The sequence below is a fragment of the Gymnoscopelus braueri genome, assembly GCF_963280865.1.
Source record: "Gymnoscopelus braueri genome assembly, chromosome: 10".
NCBI classification, from domain to species: domain Eukaryota; kingdom Metazoa; phylum Chordata; class Actinopteri; order Myctophiformes; family Myctophidae; genus Gymnoscopelus; species Gymnoscopelus braueri.
Window position 1 is genome coordinate 26,942,844 of NC_137611.1, and position 19,837 is coordinate 26,962,680.

Sequence of the window (19,837 nt, forward strand, 5' to 3'; positions counted from 1 at the left end):
ACAAAAATACCAAAAACTAAGAACAAGTAACATTTCATAAAAGAGGCCCTTTAACCACTTAAACCCTAGACTTGGTAAACTGGGCCAGAGTTGTCTCTGTACTTGGATTGCGTTTTCCTGTCTACACCAAATCTCTTTGCCAAGACTACATACAGTATATTCATACCGTATATTCATTTTCATTGACTATACATACTGTACATACTGTAGGCTACTGTATATACAGTATGTATAGGAGCCAAATGGGGTTTTTCTATTTGTATTTGTGCACCGGATTGGGTGATGGGAGTATTGATAGATGTACAATAGGCACCGCATTGGCACCTTGATGGTGGGAGTGTCTCTGTGGGTGGCCTCCAGCGGTAAGGACCATAAGGAGTAATGGTCCTCACCTCCTCACCTTCCAGCGGTAAGGACCATAAGGAGTAATGGTCCTCACCTGCTCACCTTAAGGCTGGTTTGACCGTGGGGGTAGGGTGAGCTGGGAGAGGCATATTTTGATGACCGCATTTCACATTTCTTATTTTGCTCACTGTTTCAATTATTTCTTTGCACATTATTTATTACATACATTTATTGGAAACTTGTATTGTAATATTTGGAGACACATTTTAAACTTGAGCTTTTGTTTGGACGTGAGTCCTTTTAATGTGCGCGTCATACAGTTTCTATCTCCCAGACTTATTGGGGATCGCTATCAGCCGCAACACACTATATACAGTAGTTAATGGTAACTGTACATTCAGAGACCCACTGCATACTGTATATTTAGTGCCAGAATCTAAGCTTATCTAAGCTTCTTCTTTTTTTCTTGGCTTTTTGTGCGTTTTACTCTTTCCTGCACCTCTCATGTATCCCTTACTATTATTGCTGCCGGTGCCATGACACCTGAAATAATGAATTATTGTACTGCTGTAGTATAACTCTAGGGATAAGGTCAGCTAAATGCCTGAAAAATAAATGTAACAATTAATGTGTTGTTTTTCACAATGATCCAGAAGGAACAAGTGCATTTCCCGGCAGCAGCATCTGCACTCGCTGTCCCTCCAATGATCAAGTAAATGTTTACCTGCTTCAGTTAGATAAGAAGTACCAGCTCTTGTAAGTTCAACATGGTTCTCTCTGGTTGGTGAAGCTACTTTAAAAATGGGGCGTACCCATTTATTAACTGGATATAAATAATAGTCACAACTAGGGCCACTAACACCACCACACTGCAGCCAGACACTCTTGGGTCTTTTTGGGAAACTAAAAGAAGTTAGTCCACTTTACAGGTAAGACACTGTTTGACATTTTAAAAAAAAGAAGAAAGTAAATAGAGAGACTCAAACTGAATGTAATTGACTTAGAAAAATGCTATGTTTTAAATTGAATCAACATGTCATCATGTGAGCGTGTGCACACACACACACACACACACACACACACACACACACACACACACACACACACACACACACACACACACACACACACACACACACACACACACACACACACACACACACACACACACACACACATTCTACAACTGAATTTGAATGTATTACTATATCTGCACCTTATGCACATGATCAACATGAAGTTTAGGATTTAGATTTAGATGTAAGCTTCTCTCTTTCTCTCACCTCTCAGAGTTCATTGTGACTGGGTCATGGCATTCTCCCCATCTCTAATGCTGGGTCTGCTGTTCCTCTGTGGCCTGACTGCTGTCCACGGGGGTGCTGTCACCATCACCAACATGTCTGCCACCAAACTGAAACGAGACCATTTTTTTAATCCACCTGATCCCTATGTCAAGGTCTGGTGTGCCGGTGCCTTTGCTGGTCAGACCGAGTTCATCAAAAACAACAGGAATCCGTCCTGGAATGCATCGTTCTACTTCCCCGACAAGCAAGTTGGTGACCTGCTGAAACTGGAGGTGTGGGACAAGGAGTTGCTTTTCGATGAACTTCTGGGAACCTGCACCACATATATACCTTCTGGCAATCATTCTATGAATTGTAATGTGGGCAAAAGGGGAAATTTGTTTTATACATACAAATATACCCAATAATAAATAAAGATGTAAAGAAGTTAGGGTAACCACGTGTACACTGGTATGTAAAGAATAAATAATCTAGCATCTTGAATTATTTTTGGAATGCCTCTTGTTTTTTTAATGCTACTTGTTGTTACCACTATTATTACTTTTATTACAATGCAAAAATTCTATTATTCCTTAGGTGAGCACCTATTCATAGTATTGCCATGTCCTTTTTTTTACCTACTGGTGCATTGCCAATGCCACAGCTTATTGGCCGAACTTGTCATTGATTGATCATCACCTGCTATTTGATACCTGTTGTTTTCCACTAAGATGTCTGCAATTGAATACATGAATATAAAAATATTGCTTAAGGAGAACAGTCAGAAGCAGGCTCCCCCATGACAGCTGGGGCGCCTGGTGGAGGGGAAGGGAACTGGTTGGAATAACGTGTTCCTTCCACACACATATGTCCAACCGGGGAAACTCCCCCCTGTCAGGTGACAAGAAGGTCAGTTGGCTCTAATGCATTGAAGGAGGCATAAGCTCGGCCCTGGGCTCCCTAGGCTGGTGGGGGGAGTGTAGCGCCCAGGATCACTCAGAAAATTGGCACCGGGTGAAAAAAAGGGTACAAAATCGCGGGATAAAAAGATAAATAATAATAAGTTGCAGGCTTTTACAAAAAAACGGAATGTGATCCAATTGTGTCTTACATATATGTGATGAATGGGATGTTGGAACTGTTAACTTATAAAGAAGTCAATACAATCAGCAGCTTTATTTTGACATTACAACATGTTGCCCGCACACACTAATATACAATAACAACCGGCCCCTTCCGTTTCCAAAATAAATGCCCCCCCCCCTACTATGTCACCATAAACTATACAACAATAAAACCAGACAAAAATCCATCTATCTGAATTCTGTAACATATGCCTCTAGGGCAAACGGAGACTTCCCGCAGGGAATCCTCGTCATCAATCTTCTCATTAGAAGCCCCTCCCTTACTGTTCTCCATGGCCTTTTATCAGATGCCCCGACATCTGAGAGAGAAAGATGGAGAGAGACAAACAGGAGTCAATCAGAAACCACTGACATATTACATCAGAGAACAGGAAGTTGTGTCTTGTCTTGAGTGTCTAAATTCCTCTGTCATAGAACCAGCTGCCTGTCCTATCCTTTGTTGTCTGTGACTAATTTCCTATGTTCCATTACAGTCGATCACTGTGTGTGTGTGTGTGTGTGCGTGTGTGTGCGTGTGTGCGTGTGTGTGTGCGTGCGTGCGTGCGTGCGTGCGTGCGTGCGTGTGTACGTGCGTGCGTGTGTGTGTGTGTGTGTGTGTCCTGTTGGAACAGTGGTGATGTATGTGTGTGGTGTGTGTATTACACACAAAGGATTTGGCGCTGATAGGTCCAGCGGTTTGCGAGATCATCTCTGGACACGCACACTCACACACACACACACACACACACACACACACACACACACACACACGCTTTGTGATTCTTTCATGTACTAAAACCCATTGAGCAATTATTTTTTATATGACTGAGTGATCAACCAACCTAAGTCGTTGCAATCAGCATTTTCCCCTGCTTTTTTCCACCGCTACTTCCTCCTGAAACATGCGGAGAGCGAAAAGACGGGGTGCCGCAGCGGTGTGCCCCTCCTCTGAATCAGAAACAGACTCCCAGAGCCTGGCAGTCCTTGCAGCCTTATCGAAATCAGAGAAAACTGTGTTGACGAAGATGGCATCGCTGTCAACAGAACTATCCTTGCAAATCACTGCTCTTGACACTGAGGTTAATATAACAATAGACGCTGTGAAAGAAGTGTGTCCAAACACAACCGCCGTTTGGACAAAACAACAGTGATGGAGAACCAAGTCACTAAGCTAACAGCTGAAGTAGCCAAACTCACCGACCAACTTGACGACCTCGAGAGCAGACAGCGGCGGGGAAACTGACGCATTTTTGGGGTGAAAGAAGGAGCAGAGACCATAGGCGGACTACGGCCTACCGTTGCCATAGCCGCGATGTTGCAAGTCTGCCTCGGCTTGGTCTTCAGTCCGACTTTGGACCAGGCTCACAGAACTGGGTCAACAAGAGATGGGGACCATTGGCCCAGACCTATCCGACCGGAGCTAGCCACTTCAGCTAGTCCTCTCCATCGCCTTTTTGCTTTCTTAGTTTCATTATTAAATATAAACAAAACATTCGATACAAAATGTATATTTTAGATGCACGGATAAATAATTTATAGGCAGAAATACTACAAAATAGTAGCCTGATTATCAGCCTGAAGCTGCGTGGAGCTTCAGTCTGAAATTGGCTCCAGTGTTGGCGATTTCAAGGGGGAGGGGATTCGAATTTCCCTAAACCAATCACAAGAGATCCACGGATCCGCCTACATCTGACGTCGTCGCACAGCTTGCTTTAGCAGATATTCGCTGATTGGATTGTCGTTAGACCCACCCCCACCTCCGACTCTCATTGAACGGTACTTTTTGTACTGAATAAATCTTAGGTTCACATTTCAACCCCAGACCAAGAGGGGCAGTCCACTCAGAGAGTGGGCGGGGTCTATGGTCTGGCGGATCTGAGACAAATGGGTGGATTATCACCAGCAGCCACTAATGTGACGTCACCTTTAGATGCAAATCCAACAGCCTGTTTCATTACACATTTTCACAGAAATACCCAGAAATAAAACTATTGTTCAAATATCTTATTTTTTGACGAATGGACATTAGAGAACCCACAAAAAGACCGAAAACTAAGAATAAGTAGAACTTCATGATATAGGCCTTTAACCACTGAAACCCTAGACTTTGTAAACTGGACCAGAGTTGTCTCTGTACTTCGACTGCGTTTTCCTGTCTACACCAAATCTCTTTGCCAAAACTACATACAGTATATTCATACAGTATATTAATTTTGAAAGACTATACATACTGTACTGTACATACTGTAGCGAGTGCAGCATCTGCACTCGCTGTCCCTCCAATGCTCAAGTAAATGTTTACCTGCTTCAGTTAGATAAGAAGTACCAGGTCTTGTTAGTTCAACATGGTTCTCTCTGGTTGGTGAAACTACTTTAAAAATGGGGCGTACCCATTTATTAACTGGATATACATAATAGTCACAACTAGGGCCACTACCACCTTGACTGCAGCCAGACACTCTTGGGTCTTTTTAGGAAACTAAAAGAAACCAGTCCACTTTACAGGTAAGACACTGTTGGACATACAAAAACAATAAGAAAGTATATAGAGAGACTCAAACTGAATGTAATTGATTTTGAAAAAGGCTATGTTTTAAATTGAATGAACATGTCACACACACACACACACACACACACACACACACACACACACACACACACACACACACACACACACACACACACACACACACACACACACACACACACACACACACACTACTGAATACTTGAATGTATTACTATATCTGCACCTTATACATACCGATATACCGGTCATATCTTATACAGTATGATCAACATAAAAGCCACCAAAAGGACTTCTTATTGAGGATATTACCGGGATATTTAGATGTATTCAGCTTCTCTGTCTCTCACCTCTCAGAGTTCATGGTGACTGGGTCATGGCGTACTCCCCATCTCTCATGCTGGGTCTGCTGTGCCTCTGTGGCCTGACTTCTGTCCACGGGGGTATTGTCAGCATCACCAACATGTATGCCGCCAATCTGAAAGGATACCCCTGGAATCTACCTGATCCCTATGTCAAGGTCTGGTGTGCCGATACCTTTGGTGGTCAGACCGAGTTCATCAAAGACTCCAGGAATCCGCACTGGAGTGCATCGTTCTACTTCCCCGACAAGCAAGTTGGCGACGTGCTGAAACTGGAGGTGTGGGACAAGGAGTTGCTGCTCGATGAACGTCTGGGAACCTGCAGCACAAATATACCTTCTGGCACTCATTTTATGAAATGTAATGTGGGCAAGGGATTTTTGTTTTATACATACAAATATACCCAATAAGAAATAAAGATGTAAAGAAGTTATGGTAACCACGTGTATACTGGTATGTAAACAATAAATAATCTAGCATCTTGAATTATTTTTGGAATGTCTCTTATGTTTCTAATGCCTCTTGTTACTATTATTACTTGTATTACAATACAAAAATACCTTTTTTCACCTACTGTCCAATATAGTGCAATGTACTGCCACAGCTTATTGGCCAAACTTGTCATTGAATGATCATAACCTGCTATTTGATACCTTTTGTTTTCCACTAAGATGTCTGCAATTGAATACATGAATATAAAAATATAGCTTAAGGAGAACAGTCAGAAGCAGGCTTTTACAAAAAAACTGAATGTGATCCAATTGTGTCTTACATATTATGTGATGAATGGGATGTTGGAACTGTTAACTTATAAACAAGACAACTTGTCTTGTCAATGCAATCAACAGCTTTATGTTGGCATTACGCCATGTGACAACCAACCCCTTCTGGTCCAAAATAAACGTCCCCCTACTATGTCACGATAAACCATTCAACAAAACAATAAAACCAGACAAATAAAAATAATCACATCTGAATTTTGTAACATACTGTATGCCTCTAGGGCAAAGGGAGACTTCCCGCAGGGGATGGAGGAACAAATAGTTCCTCCAAATCCTCCTCATCAATCTTCTCATTAGAAGCCCCTCCCTTACTGTTCTCCATGGCCTTTCATCAGATGCCCCGACATCTGAGAGAGAAAGATGAAGAGAGACAAACAGGAGTTAATCAGAAACCACTGACATATTACATCAGAGAACAGGAAGTTGTGTCTTGTCTTGAGTGTCTAAATTCCTCTGTCCTATCCTTTGTTGTCTGTGACTCATTTCCTATGTTCCATTACAGCCGATCACGATCACGGTGTGTGTGTGTGTGTGTGTGTGTGTGTGTGTGTGTGTGTGTGTGTGTGTGTGTGTGTGTGTGTGTGTGTGTGTGTGTGTGTGTGCGCGCGCGCGCGCGCGTGCGTGCGTGCGTGCGTGCGTGTGTGTGTTACCTTTTGGAACAGTGGTGATGTATGTGTGTTGTGTACATACATAAAGGATAGGTCCAGCGGTTGCCAAACTTGTCATTGAATGATCATCACCTGCTATTTGATAGCTGTTGTTAAAACTTCATAGAAATGTTGTCCGTTTGATGGTAGCCTACTAACAGTTTACATTTGTGGCCTGATGTGAACATGGCTGTTGGACTGTCGCATTCGTTTTTGGTTCCTGTCCTGTACTTTGCACCACAATTCAAAAAAGGAAAGAAGTAAAGAAAACAACCAACACGTCACAGACATGCTACACAAAAGACACGTGCGCCTCAAAATATGCGATACCATTTTCCGGTCAAGTGTAATTCTGTTTCCACTGTGGAGCCTTTCTGCTTCCTTTCTTTACTCAACAATTAGCATCTAAATCAAATCCCTCTGCCCACCATAATGCATCTTCCCACTGTACATCATCATCATCATCATTCTGTTCTTCTCATTTCCTTCTGTTCCTTCTGCTCCCATTAAGGAGAGGTGAAGCAACATCTTATTACTGGACAGTAAGAAGAGAGGTACTTCATAGAAATATTGGCCGTTTAATGGTAGCCTATACAGTTTACATTTGTGGCCTGATGTGAACATGGCTGCTGGACTGTCCCAGTGTCCACTCGCAGCACCCATGTAGCTTAGTGGTTCTCAACCTTTTCTGGATCAGGGCCAACTTGAAAATCTCAAAAGCGTTTGTGGCCCACCCATCTGACCACTTAACACAGCAGGCTAATATCTGCCGAGTGAAGTGATCAGATTGGTGGGCCAGTGGTGCATTTTCAGAGCATGTTATTAATGATAAATCAATCGCTTTTGTTCCGGCTTAGATCAATATTCTTTAAGTTCCTATTTATCACAATGAAAACAAAATTTTCAAGGTTTTAAAGAAAACATTTTTATTATCATTATTTTGTTATTATCAATAAAATGTTAGTGTTTTGCTAATTACTTGGGGACCCACTTGCAACATCCTCATGGCCCACTAGTGGGCCCCAGACCACAGGTTGAGGATGGCTGGATTGATACATGAATGCAGAAGAGACGGAGGGATGAGATAGTGGAAGTTGAAAGCTTCCTGTCTGCTCCGCTAGCCTTCAGGTTAATAGACTCCTCATCACTGGTGGCAGCTCTGCAAATATCCCTGTGTCAGTTTGAATGAGGAAGTGGATTGACAGACGGGGTGAAGTGTGTGCATGTGCATGTGTGAGTGTGTGTGTGTGTGTGTGTGTGTGTGTGTGTGTGTGTGTGTGTGTGTGTGTGTGTGTGTGTGTGTGTGTGTGTGTGTGTGCGTGTGCGTGTGCGCGTGTGCGCGTGCGCGCGTGTGCGTGTGCGTGTGTGTGTGTGTGCACGCACATGCACATGCACATGCACATGCACATGCACATGCACATGCACATGCACATGCACATGCACATGCACATGCACATGCACATGCACATGCACACGCACACGCACACGCACACGCGCACAGCGCACGCGCACATGCACATGCACATGCACATGCACATGCACATGCACATGCACATGCACATGCACACCATAAGATTAAAAAAATGGATAAGATAAACTCCACCGCAACATCTACAGTCATGGAGTCGGCTTATGGACCGGGTCAATGGGGCCAGTGCCCCAAGGACCCTTGACTACTAGGATCCCATTGGCAAATCACTTTACAACAATGTAAGTATAAATATATAATTTCATTAAGTATATATTCAAATACAGACATATTGTAGTGGCCTATGTGGGTGTACTGTGGGGCCCTGAGCCTACGGTACAAGTCCCCTCCTATATATATACTGTAATTTATATAGAAGTTTTATTTACATTCTTTACATGCAAATACATAGAATGTAAAAAAAACTCCAGATAAGAATGTCTGCAGGTGCTTTCTTGACCCCCCCCCCCCCCCCCCAACTGCCCACTCGTGGAGTCGGGGTGGGGCTCTAAAAGATAATCTCCTTGAGTCTGTCCTTGTCTAAAGTGCAATCTACCAACTGTGGATAATTATTTATACCTGGCAACAGGAATAATGCTGAGTCCTGCTGCATCAACCGACGCTACCCGCCCTGTTCCGGACGTCACATCCCCAAACTCTTACATTTAACTACCGTAATAATCTCACCAATAGTAAGTTAACACTGTTGATTATGGTCAGCGTTGAGACCATAGACTGTATAAAATGAGGTTGAGACTAGAGCCATGTTTTTTCTTAACCGTTTTTCTATTTCTGCATATTTGCTGAATGGCACTGATGGCACAACGCAACGTAGGCCTACAGTATGAACACGCTATGTTTTGGCACCAATCAACCATGAATGCACTGATTTATTAAAACATAATACATTTGAAATAATAATATTTTGAATATTCTATGAAACCCCTAGTCTGTGCAAATGTGTGCCTGTGTATAGCTGAAATACCAGCCTCCTGTGAACAGAATTTACAGTTGCTATAAATAGCAAATACCTAGGCCTACATAACCCACGCCTCGTCTGTCTTTGTGTCACTAAACAGCTGAGTCAAGATTAATTGTGAATGTAAAAGCTTCTTATCCTTCAAGGCAAGATAATATAGACCATGCCAATTGCTTCATTTATAGGCTACTTAGTCTTAGAGCATGGCATGCGTTGAGGTTGTAGATCTGTTATATTTGGCACATGACGGCACGTTGCGCACCGATTCAGGCTTATCAAGCACACTAGGCCACTTTATCTATGAACTAGTACGACTCCTGAAATTCAGAAAAATATGAACAAAGCAAAATGCGACAGTGAGTATGCTTGCTTGCGTTATCAAATGTTGTTCTCACATTGACTGGATAAGTTGATTTCGTATTTCAAACTATTATAGCTAATAGCCTTCTAAAAAACAAAAGTGGATTTGATTTTGGTTATTGTTGAACATAGATAAGCTTGAACAATATTTTTTACTGGTAGTTATTCCATCTTTCCCTGCAAGACAGCAGTTGCGCTTTTATGATGTGTCCCTTCCATGACAAATTATTAAATTGTAGATCTGCAATTTCTGATGCATCCCTGATGTCCTCAGTATATTCCCATATGGGCCTATAGGCCTCAACGCCGGGCACCGCACTCCCATGTACAGGTACACGCAGAGTTTGACGTCGGTCGGTCATATCTGGGCATAGTAGTCTCCATACTGTATGCCTATATATGGGCGTGTTGGTGGTTCTGGACAACTGCCTATCCGACAGACTCGACGCCAGGCGCGCCACACTCTCAGGTTGTCAGCGGCGGGCGCACAGAGTAAATACTAGTAAGTAATGTAAAAGTAACTCTAAATTGTACTTAAGTAGGCCTACAGGGCTTGAGTAAACGAAGCCTACTTAGTTACCTTCCACCAATGTCCCACAAAACATGCTATATTTGGAAAATGGATAAATAAAGAAATGTATTTCATTACCTCCTCTGGGCTAGGTCACACTGACATTACAGCGCACTTCACACACCATTCATTTCTCTTCCACAAACAACACTAACCATGGCAACCGCCCCGCCAGTGAAACCATGATGAAATAATATTTTTGCGGAATCAAGAGTCCAGCAGGTTTATTTGTCATACAGGTACAAACAGACGTCACTCCCACTACCCCGGGGTCACAGCGTTATTTTTTCCCTTAAACTCTTTAACTGCCTGAGTTAAAACATCGTCTATAGCTGCCCTTGCCAGCGATTTTGAGCGTTTTTTTACTAACCTTTGAAATATCATAGAATATTATTTTTCACAGCGACCCACCCGGCGATCGCCTCAAAAGACACAGGATAATCCACTCCATAGTTATGGGCAGTTGAATGTGGCTTGTTTTCGTCAAAAACAACAGAAAGCAGAGAAAATTTGACTTTTATAAATCCTCTAAACTCTAAACGAAACCAGCTTCATTTTGTTGCGATCACGTGATTTCTGGATGTACTCTTCATCATCATCATCATGGTCATTCACAGGCTGCGGAAGAGCGCCCTCTATCGTAAAACCACTGAAAACACACATGACAAGAATCTCGTCATTGGCGGTCTGAAAAATAAGTAAGAATCCCAAAGAGAAGATTAGACGTAGATTGTGTCATATAAGACTAGTGTTCCAAAAATAAACAAACCACCACGTCGATTTTGTCAGGTAGGCTATGTGACTCTGTGTTGTCTATGATATTGAGTTACATTTGATAACGTCGTGTTTGGAGAAAAAAAAATCACTTTCTCACCCTTTGGATAAATGAGTACTTTTCAACTGTCAGTTGATGCTTCATATCCATTATGAATCAAATCATTTTGTTTATTTCTGGAACACAGTTCTTATATGACGAGATCTAAGATTCCCCTATGCGATTTTATTTTCAAGAGAAAAAATAGCGGCCTCTAATGGCAGTGATGTCAGACTTTGTTGCTCTATAGCCTACTGTGCAGTGTGCAACATCAACATCCTAGTGTTCGCACCCAAAATAGAATTTTACCAATTTACCTGTATTTTCTCCACCACGTTTGCAGGACAGTACATAGATTAATTGCCCTCTGTGTAGAAATCCATGCCGTATGCAGTATCTCCAGTAATGCTTGATTATACTAAATTGAGCGCAAGCTTTGGCTATTTTCGGTTGCGCAACGCAGGTATATCAAGGCATGCCCTAAATCGAACCCAAAGCCGTAGCCGCACATGTCCACTCACGAGCCCAATCGCACAGACCGCAGACACAACGAGTGGTCCATATTGAATGATGTGAGACAAATAGGTATGTGTGGACAAAAAAGTAGTAAGTATTATAGCCTGTTCATTTCAATCTTATTTGTCAAGGCCTCTCTCTCTCTCTCTCTCTCTCTCTCTCTCTCTCTCTCTCTCTCTCTCTCTCTCTCTATCTCTCTCTCCAAATTAAATATTCAAAAAAGGTTTAGTCAGTTAAATGAAGTCCTCTGATCACAAACCAATGGGTTTTTCACACTTATTCCATAATATGTGTTTATGTTGCCTTATTTTTACTAGCCTGCATTAAAATAACACAGGTAGGCCTACACATTGCCATTAAATGACCACATAAGTCCTATTATATACTTCATTGTACCTCAAATTAAGAAAATATATACGCTGTAAAACCTCTTCATGACAGCTTGTGAGCTTGTAGATCTATTTTGCTAGGCCTAGGCCTATTTGTGGAATTGTGGAATACAACTGCATGCCACGATCACTGGAGATAGGCTACGCACAGGGATATCTATATCAATGAGTTGTGGATTAGTTTCTGTCAGATTATTGCCTGGACTATGGATTCTTTATTGATTTTATGATGAGTTGATGACCTGATGAGTTATTGGATTACTTTTCATTTAGATTGACTTATGAATGTGTGGAGAGGCAAATGGATGTATGCGGGTGTACAGTAAGTACAATATTGAGCGCTGTGGAGATGCCACTTGAATTTTATGAACGTTTGGTACTGTGCACGTTGGAGTGATCTATTCAAATAGATTTATACAAACTAGGCTTGCTCTTCAGAGCTTGATCGTTTGTCCTTTTATTTTTCAAAGCATGAAATTCAATATAACTTAGGAAACATACTAGTATATATATATATATATATATATATTAGGGGTGGGACGATATATCGATATCGCGATATATCGCGATACTTTCTCCCGCGATAACTAATCGATATACTGCCGGAAAAAAAAAATATATATATTTTTTTAGTTTGTGATACGTTGTTTTTCCTACTCTGTATTTGTGTAATGATGATTTTGAACTGTTTGGTGCTATTTTATGTGTTTATGAATTGAATACAAGGACTATATCATGATATATCGTTGGTGAAATTTCATGCAATATATCGTGATATCGCAATATATCGATATTTTCAGATATCGTGATATATCGTTGGTGAAATTTCTTGCAATATATATTGAATATCGTGATATCGCAATATATCGAATATCGTCGAATATCGTGATATATATATATTGTTATCGTGGGCCTAATATCGTGATATATATCGTATCGTGAGGTACCCATATCGTCCCACCCCTAATATATATAGGAACCAGAATTGTTAAAACCCTAAAGATTCCCAACACTACTCACTGCCATCACTGTATAACAGAGTGCGATATCTCTGCTTGACAGACTTTGATATCAGTGGTTTTAGCAAGAGCCACTCCAATGATGAAAAAAGGGTAGAGTTTCTCAGTGAAAATGTCTTCATGGGTGTAGATGTGAGTCATGTCTTCAGGGTCGTAGAAGGACACCTCCCCCCTGTCATAGTCCAGCTGAACTCTGATCCTCTGGAGATTCCTCTGCATATGAATGGTTTCTCCATCTCCATTCTCGTACTTCCCTTTACTGTGTACCCACCAGTAGCCATGTTCTGGCATGGTATGATATCTCGATCGCTTCCTGTCAACACTCTCTTTAACCATATCCCAGTAATGAAGATCTCCAACCTCCACCTCCCAGCTGTGTTTTCCTGAACTGAAACCCTCAGAACCCAGAACTAACGATGTATGAGTGAACCTCTCTGGGTTGTCTGGAAGCTCCTTCCATGTGTCTGTATTTCTCACACTGGCCAGGTCCTCAGATAGATGGAGACAGCTGGTTGCTGTGTTTGGGTCCAGAATAACAGGAGTGAACTTGATCTTCTCCTTCATCTTCTCCCAGACTCTGTAGGTCAGATTTCCCAGCCTATATTTTGGGGGTACTTACACATTCAGTCTATCCACTATTGCCCCCCAATTATCTCTCTGTTTTTTTTTACAGCAGCAGTAATTATCTTACTTCCTCGTAAGCGTTTCTTCTCCATTTCGGGATCAGGAAATCTTTGCTCGACCGCATGGTCTACTGGGGAAGACGTGAACGCGCATTCAGCATGGCTTGACCTCGCTCGGCAAAGTAGCTCCTTCTAAGCCTGCCTTCTGCCTTTGTGAAACGGGCAGTTCTCTCTTGTAAAAGAGAGATTTATGTCAATGGGACGACTTAGCTATGGTCCATAGTGTTAGGAGTGCTAACCCTATGGACCAGAGCTAGTATTGGACTTCCTGGTAAACGGTATAATAAACACAAACAAACACACACACACACACACACACACACACACACACACACACACACACACACACACACACACACACACACACACACACACACACACACACACACACACACACACACACACACACACACACACACACACACACACATCCTTTTGGTGTCTCTTTCCTGGTGTTTCTGTACTGTACTTGTTTGACAAACATGCGCCTACAGAGAGAAGTTGAAATAATCACCCACACAAAAAATGTTAAAACCTGAAAACAAATAGACTGAAGGGGTAGAGAAGTGTATGGCCGCTAACTGCCTCGCCCCTACCTGTGGGTCAGTGTTGTGCTGATGCAGGTGCCTCTGGGTAGGCTGATTGGAAGGGAGTTGTTGTTTAAGACAGACTGAGATAGGGACTCAGGTGCCTGCTAATCTGCTCTAACCCCGCACTAATTAGCATCGAGGCTGGCACGGCGGCCACTTTCTCCTGGTTATTGATCACCGACTATATGCCTGACTGAGGGAAGTGCTTGCTTGGCCCACTGGAGAACAGCAAAGGACAGGCACATAAAAGGAAACTGCACCCCACCCCGGCACCCCCCCAACACTCTGTCTGTTGAAAGTCCTTAGGTCATGAATGGGAGCGCTGGGCGTCGGCTTGATTGCCTCATTGAAAGCCTCAGTGAACATTCATTCATTCCTTGGCACGGGGGCGTGGTCTGCGGCCGGATCGTCATGTGGGGAGTGATCGCCCCTACTGATTGGTCCTCTCACCTTGTCGCCATGGCAACGACCAGCTGAGCAGCCGGTGCTTGTCTATAAAGCCTCAGTCTACCTTTGCTAGCCAGGGGGGGAAGCACCTGCACTCTATAGGTGCTAGCGGAGTTTCATTCCTCCTTTACCCCCGCCACCTGAACTATACCAAAGACTATGGTGCCTTGACAAACCCTTTGGGGAGTCCTCCGTTTGTTTAGTTATAGTTATCTTTTGTTATTGGTTAGCCTGTTAGTTCCTTTGTGTTGTATTCCTTTGTGTTTCATTTATTTCATGTCCAAGCCATTATTATCACACCTTTGTTATCCAATATTTGGGTTAATAAATTCACTATATTTACAAATGATGTTGTTTCTGTCAATTATGGTACGACCCTTACCCTAGACCTCACAGGTCGTAACATAATTGACAGAAACAACATCATTTGTAAATGTGATTTTGATTTGACTCCACCATTGCGGCTATACTGAGCTGGGGTAGTGAAGTGGAAGCCCTCAGGGAGTGGGTTAGCCTCTACACATCGGGGGACCCCATCACGGTTTGGCGAAGGACATTCTGTGGGAGGAATGTTTTCACGGCCTTCAGCCATTCTTGCTTCTTTCAGGAAAGGACGTAATGTGAAAAAATGTTTTTTGGTTCATTTCAGTAGTCCTTCTAATAGTAGGTTGGTGGCGGGTAAAACGTTGTATTTTGATCAAAAGATTGGCAGATCAGACAGTGTTTGATTTTGTGTAATGTAGATGGGGTTGCGTATTCTCCTTAACTTCTCCCACTTCTGAACATTTTGATAACTGCACTAAAGCAGAGTTAATATTGATTGGTAAAATGTCTGTCTCAGCAGGTGCCAATAAGGCCCAATTAAGGCGGTGTGTAGAACGACCGCTTACTAATAAGGGGATCCTGGAGTTGTAAAATGCTGAGCAAGCGGTGAGTACAGAGTACAGATCCGCTGATGGCTCTTGTCACTGCTGGGGGGGACTCAAAGAGTCTAGAGCTGGCCTTCTGCCTCTGAGAGGTGGAGCTCTGAACAAATACCAGGAGGTTGAGCTGATGCAGCCACTGCATTAGGGCCTTAAAGCTTGACAGGTCACCTGCCCCTCAGCCTAAAGCTGGTGCTTCTGGACATATCCCCGCCACTCCTGAAACGTTCGAAGTCAGTAAGCATATTCCGTTGGTACCACTTTTCAAATAGACAGAAATTGATTTGTACTTTGATTTTGAGCACATTGCAACCACTGTAAAATGGCCTAAACACATGTGGAGTTTACTGTTGCAATGTATGTAAGTGGGAAGAGTTTGGAGATCTGTGCAGCCTTATCTATAGACCAGAGTTGGAGTGCAATGTTGGAAAAGACACCATATACTGTGCGCATATGAGTTGGTGCCTGGGGCATAGGCTACTGCCAAAGGTTTAGATTTTGAACAAATCTGCCAATCAGTCCAGGTAGAATTCTCTTGTGTTGGTGATTTTAGTGTGAGTCAGATGTTAGTGAATTTGCGATGCATCACGGCCTTCTGTATTTTTGCTTAGATCCTGTCATGTGTGCACGCATGACAGGACTCAGGAGAACCGTAGTGTTTTGTTTTTTTTCCTTCTCGTTTTTTTGCCCCACTCAGTGATTGTGTAGTCAATCGTCCCTTAGTTCCCCGTGGAAAAAAACCTTAAGATTTGAAATCTTGTGTTCCTGTTGTTTCTTATGTTTTATAAGTAAGTTTATTTGGTGTGAATGGGTCAAGGTGTGTAAGGTTTATGAATTTTATAATTGGACTGTATTATTGTTTGGTGCGCGTGTGTTTTAAAATGTTAAGATCCTGCAAGTTTTTATTTGTAGTTGTCAGATGCGCCCACAGTTATCAGAAGACAGATTTCTTTTTTTTTCTTTTTCTTCTACCCTACATTCTGAAATAGTACTTTCTCCAATGGTTATTGTAAATTTGTCATGAATTCGTACTTGTGAAAGGATATTGGGCCAGTCCTGATATCCCCACGTACTAAAGCTGGATTCTGATGGGTTTTTATCTTTGCCACTCGTAACACACTTGCCATGGTCCACCTCTATAGGGTGGAAAATGGCGAGGTGTTTTTTCATATGGTTGCCGTTTTCCTATATGAACCTGACCTTATTCACACCTTCGGAGGTTAAAAGAGGCCAACCTTACCAACTATGTGGTTGGCTGAGCTTGTGTCTGTACTTTGGGTAAAAAAAAAACCCCATGTTGGAGGGAACTTCTGGGGGTGGAAGTTCTCTTTAAGATGGGGGGTGTTACGGTCGGTGGCCGTTATGGTATTATTATTATTAGTTGTTAAGGTATCGTGCTGCCACTGTGTGTGTGTCTGTGTGTTTATTCCATGGAGTTGAAAGTCCTTAGGTCATGAATGGGAGCGCTGGGCGTCGGCTTGATTGCCTCATTGAAAGCCTCAGTGAACATTCATTCATTCCTTGGCACGGGGGCGTGGTCTGCGGCCGGATCGTCATGTGGGGAGTGATCGCCCCTACTGATTGGTCCTCTCACCTTGTCGCCATGGCAACGACCAGCTGAGCAGCCGGTGCTTGTCTATAAAGCCTCAGTCTACCTTTGCTAGCCGGGGGGGGGAAGCACCTGCACTCTATAGGTGCTAGCGGAGTTTCATTCCTCCTTTACCCCCGCCACCTGAACTATACCAAAGACTATGGTGCCTTGACAAACCCTTCGGGGAGTCCTCCGTTTGTTTAGTTATAGTTATCTTTTGTTATTGGTTAGCCTGTTAGTTCCTTTGTGTTGTATTCTATGGAATCGGATCACTGCCAATACTCCTAACTTCAAATAAAGGTTTCAGAACCTTGAAAACCTTTTTTGCAAGACTGAAAACTCGTTTCGAATCTCTGAAAAAAGTGTTGAATCTCTGAAAAAAGTGTTGAATCTCTGAAAAAAGTGTTGATAGGCCGAAAAAAAATTTCAAAACTCTGAACAAATATTTTACAGTGTTTCGCCAACACATTTTCAGAGTTTCAAATTTGTCACAAACACACTTTCAGAATATGCATTTTGGCACTGTTCTCCCTGGGTATTATTTTGTTTTACATGTGTGAAACCTTGTAAACTCCTGACTTAAAATAAAGGGTTCAAAAGGCTTGAAAATAATTTCAAGACTGAGAACTGGTTTTGAATCTTTGAAAAAAGTGTTGATAGGCTGAAAGTGTTTCTCAAATCCTTGCAAACACATTTTACAGTGTTTCGTCAACACCTTTTCAGAGTTTCAAATTGGTCACAAACACACTTTCAGAATATGCATTTTGGCACTGTTCTCCTTGGGTATTATTTTGTTTTCCATGTTAGAAACCTTTTAAATGGGAATCGTTTTTGAAACTAGCAACTTTATTGTTGAAAGACTGAAAAAAAAAATCAATGGTTAAACTTTATTTTGAAACTGTGATTTAGCGTCACACACACAGCAGCACATTCTCCTCAAATCTCTGAACACACACACACACACGCGCGCGCGCACGCACACACAGCAGCAGCAGCGGCAGAGGCATGCCATAAGTGTTGAAACTCTGAAACTGCTACTCGAAACCTCGCAGGGAGGCGGGGGGGAGCGGAGGCGGGACCAGAGGCGGGGCCGTTTGAAGTCCATTCCATTCGCTCCAAATGACACACTTCAGTTTTATTCATGGTTTACACAGGAAATAATGAACTGATTACAATAATGTAAATTCTCTCAAATCAGTAACAGGTAGGTGATACATATGCCCATCAAATATGGTTTTATTGAAAGGCAATCCAGGTACCAACATTCGGGGAATATCTGACGGCTTGGAGCGCCTCAGTGCGGCTGCAGAGTTCATCTTGGAATTTGTCATTACAATTTTACTGTAATCCACATTCCTAAACCCCCCCACTCCTACACCCCCCCCCCCCAAAGGGACCCCCCCCCGAACCCCCCCCCCCCCCCCCTGGCCCAAGGGGTCACTCATAATAATTCTATATCAGCATATTTTGTGCATTCAAACAGAACAGTTGAGATTTCATTTGGCCAGATCTCTGGCAATTGTACTTGAATTCTTATAATTTTAATGTTTATATGGTCTTTCAAGTTTATATTTTCATTTGGTATCAGTCATGAATTTATTAGAATGTATTAGAATTCATTTTCTCTATTGATATCAAGCCGGATTTTCCCACGTGCGCAAGTGCATGCTGTAACATAATAATACACAACGTGTACTGTACATATATATAGCCCACTGTAGGCTAACATTTTTGGGGGTTTTAGCTATGGACCCTCAAGCTCCAAGCTCCACCTTAGCGCTGCTAATGGAGCGGTTTCAGAAAAGAAAAATGAAAAAAATTAAACCGAAAAAAAGGTGTGTCTGTCTGTCTGTCTATCTATAAATCTATCTAAATATCTATCTATCTATCTATCAAACTATCTATCTCCAGCATGTTGTTCAACAAATAGCAGATCTACAAGCTCACAACAACTGTTATTGTGAGCTTATCTGCTATTTTCAAATAGCGTATGTATAAAATACGTCTGAATTGGTTAGTGATTCATAATATAATCATTTATATCTGCGAAGTGTAGGATTATTATAATTATTATTATTATATCACAATTAAAGTAAGCGCATCGGTTAGTGTGATTCGGTCGGTCTGTCTGTCGGTCTGTCTGTCTGTCTGTCTGTGTATATGTATCTATCTATCTATGTATCTTGTAGATCGATCGATCTGTCTGTCTGTCTGTCTGTCTGTCTGTCTGTCTGTCTGTCTGTCTGTCTGTCTGTCTGTCTGTCTGTCTGTCTGTCTGTCTGTCTGTCTGTCTGTCTGTCTGTCTGTCCGTCTGTCTATCTAACTATCTATCTCCAGCAATATGTACCACTTGCCTACAGCTGCCCCCCCCCCCCCCCCCAATAAATAATATCAGTCCAGTAATGACAGCCCCAGAT

At 42.4% G+C, this 19,837-nt stretch overlaps 2 protein-coding genes across 3 annotated transcripts in view; one reads left to right on the forward strand and one right to left on the reverse strand.

The window, feature by feature from the left end:
* Positions 1–19,837, forward strand: part of ripk1l (receptor (TNFRSF)-interacting serine-threonine kinase 1, like) — a 733,201-nt gene that overhangs the window by 202,353 nt on the left and 511,011 nt on the right. The window lies entirely within an intron of this gene.
* On the reverse strand, positions 13,148–14,920 carry LOC308093483 (zinc-binding protein A33-like; the record flags this gene model as incomplete). The annotated part of the gene is made up of 2 exons (XM_080439821.1): positions 13,148–13,784; positions 14,910–14,920. The coding sequence occupies 2 exons, from the start codon at positions 14,918–14,920 to the stop codon at positions 13,193–13,195; spliced, it is 603 nt and encodes a 200-aa protein (XP_080295947.1). The 3' UTR covers positions 13,148–13,192.